At 46.2% G+C, this 2,379-nt stretch overlaps 1 protein-coding gene across 1 annotated transcript; it reads left to right on the forward strand.

Annotated features, from left to right (window-relative positions):
• Positions 1-633: 633 nt before the first annotated feature.
• Positions 634-2,121, forward strand: LOC109770887 (protein FAR1-RELATED SEQUENCE 5-like). Its single transcript, XM_020329606.1, has one exon. It carries the CDS (start codon positions 634-636, stop codon positions 2,119-2,121), a length of 1,488 nt encoding a protein of 495 aa, XP_020185195.1.
• The last annotated feature ends 258 nt before the right edge of the window (positions 2,122-2,379 follow it).

Consider the following 2,379-nt stretch of genomic DNA (forward strand, 5'->3'; position numbering starts at 1 on the left):
CAGCAGCAGCTCCGTTGTAAGTGGACCTGTGGCTGGCGATGAAACTGATGTCGTCAGAAGTGAATGCGATCAGACGAACGAAGACACGGTAGACAAAATCATCATGGCGCCGCCGATCATTGTAGAGAAAGAAATGGACGACATGTTCAAAGAAGGCATATACCCACGATTCAGGAGGTCACCGAAGCGCTCGAACCAGAGGGTGGTATGGTATTCGGATCATTGGATGAGTGCTTTTTCTTTTTCTGCAGATATGCAAGAAAGGTTGGCTTTGCTGCCAAGCGATCAATGAGCAGAAGATCGACATATAATCAGCAGCTTGACAAGCAGGTGTTTCAGTGCACCAAGGAAGGGCGGAATAAAACAGCTGAGAGACATGTTAAGGAGAGAAGGAGCAATTGCTTGATCCGGACAAGCTGCCCAGTCCAAATAACAGCCAAGAGGGATGTAGATAGGAGGAAATGGTATCTGAAGAACGTGCGCCTAGAGCACAACCACGAACTTCACCCATCCGATTGGATGCTGAAGTTCATGAGATGCTATAAGACAATGACACCTCAGGAGAAATTCTTTATACAAGTGCTGTAGAAGGCGAGGTTAGAACCAAGGAAGGTTATGCATATTTTTACTGCCATGGGAAAACCGAGGCGAGAAATTATGTTCGACACGATTGACATAAGCAACATTGCATGCCGGGACAGGGCTAGAGAGCGTGGCACTGATATGGAGGACACCATGAAACTGTTTGCCGATATGCTGAGGCGGAGGCTGGGATTCCACCATGTGGAAGAGACAGAGAACAATGTAGTGCGCAGCCTGTTCTGGACAGACTCCTTGTGCAAGATGAATTATGGGCTATATGGAGATTTCGTGTCTTTTGACACGACATTCTCTACGAATATATATGGCTTGCCATTTGCACCAATTATAGGTGTCGACAACCATGGGTCGACCGTCCTGTTTGGACTAGGCCTTTTGAAGGATGAGAAAATAGGGTCATTCAAGTGGCTCCTAAGCACGTTTGTCGAGGCAATGGGAGGTAAAGAGCCGAAATACATAATAACATACCAGGACCAGGCGATGAAGACTGCAATAAAGGAAGCTCTTCCGAGAACGAGGCACAGGTTCTGCTGGTGGCATATTAGGAAGAACATGAAGGAAAATAACGCAACAGTGTTTGTGCAGCACCCAGGGATGCCTGATGTTTTATTTCGAATCGTCAAAAACTCACTAGATCAAGACGAGTTTGAGCGTGCCTGGAAAGCCGCAATTTCTGTGCACAAGGCGGAAGTCAACAAACACCTGAACACGCTATGGGAACTCCGAAATTTCTGGGTGCCGGCCTACTTCAAGGACTGCTTCTATCCTTTCTCGTCAACCACCACTCGCAGTGAGAGCACGAATTCGATGTGGAAGAATTACGTCGACCACAAGGACACTATAAAAAGGTTTGTTCATGCGTATCACTTGATTCAGCAAAATTGCCTCGCTACGCTTGACAAGAAAATACACCAAACCGAAGAGAAGGCGCCATCACTAGAGACAGGTTCTTCGATTGAAAGACAAGCAAGTGAAGTATACACAGATGAAATTTTCAGGAAATTCCAGCTAGAGCTACGAAACCGGACTTACTTCAAGTGCTCTGACCTTGCAAAGGGGAGGCCGTATTTTTTTAAAAAGATTACTGAGCCTGAAGAAAAAGTGTGGAAACCATATCCGGGCGAGGAATTTGGCAGGTCTGAGTTCAGGGTAGATGTGGATGAGCAAAAAGAAATATACAGTTGCATCTGCAAGAAAATGAGTAGGGATGGCATTCAGTGCTGCCATGTGCTTAAGGTGATGGATCAAACAGGCATGATCGATCAACTTCCAAAATCCTTCATCATCCCCAGATGGACCAGGAATCTATCAGAGAGTCTGAAAGTTCTATCTACAAGTCAAGGTGATAGCATGACCACACAAGACTATGAAACTATGAGATTCGGCCTCGCTTACGCTGAGTTGTCGGATATCTGTTCAAATGCTTGCAGAAAAGAGAAGGCATTCAGTGTGCTGCGTGAGTGTACGGTAGATATGAAAATAAAAGTCATGGCGGCACTTGCTGAGGAACCAGACACATGAATTCTTGCCAAAACTCTCAAGAACCCTCCCATGAGTGGCTCAAAGGGCATGCAAAAAGGAGATCAAATGAAAGCTGGTTCTGAGAAGAAAGGAAAAGGCAACAGAGCCGCATCCAAGTGCGGCCGTTGTCGAGTAAAGAGTCACAGGAAAACAAACTGCCCGGATAACCCAGAAGTCCAGGAGAGGATGAAGATTGAAGAGGAGAAGAGGAAATCACAGCAGGAGAAGAGGGCCAGGTCAATGAAATGGCCGACAACA

The sequence above is a fragment of the Aegilops tauschii genome, chromosome 7, assembly GCF_002575655.3.
Source record: "Aegilops tauschii subsp. strangulata cultivar AL8/78 chromosome 7, Aet v6.0, whole genome shotgun sequence".
Classification (NCBI taxonomy): domain Eukaryota; kingdom Viridiplantae; phylum Streptophyta; class Magnoliopsida; order Poales; family Poaceae; genus Aegilops; species Aegilops tauschii.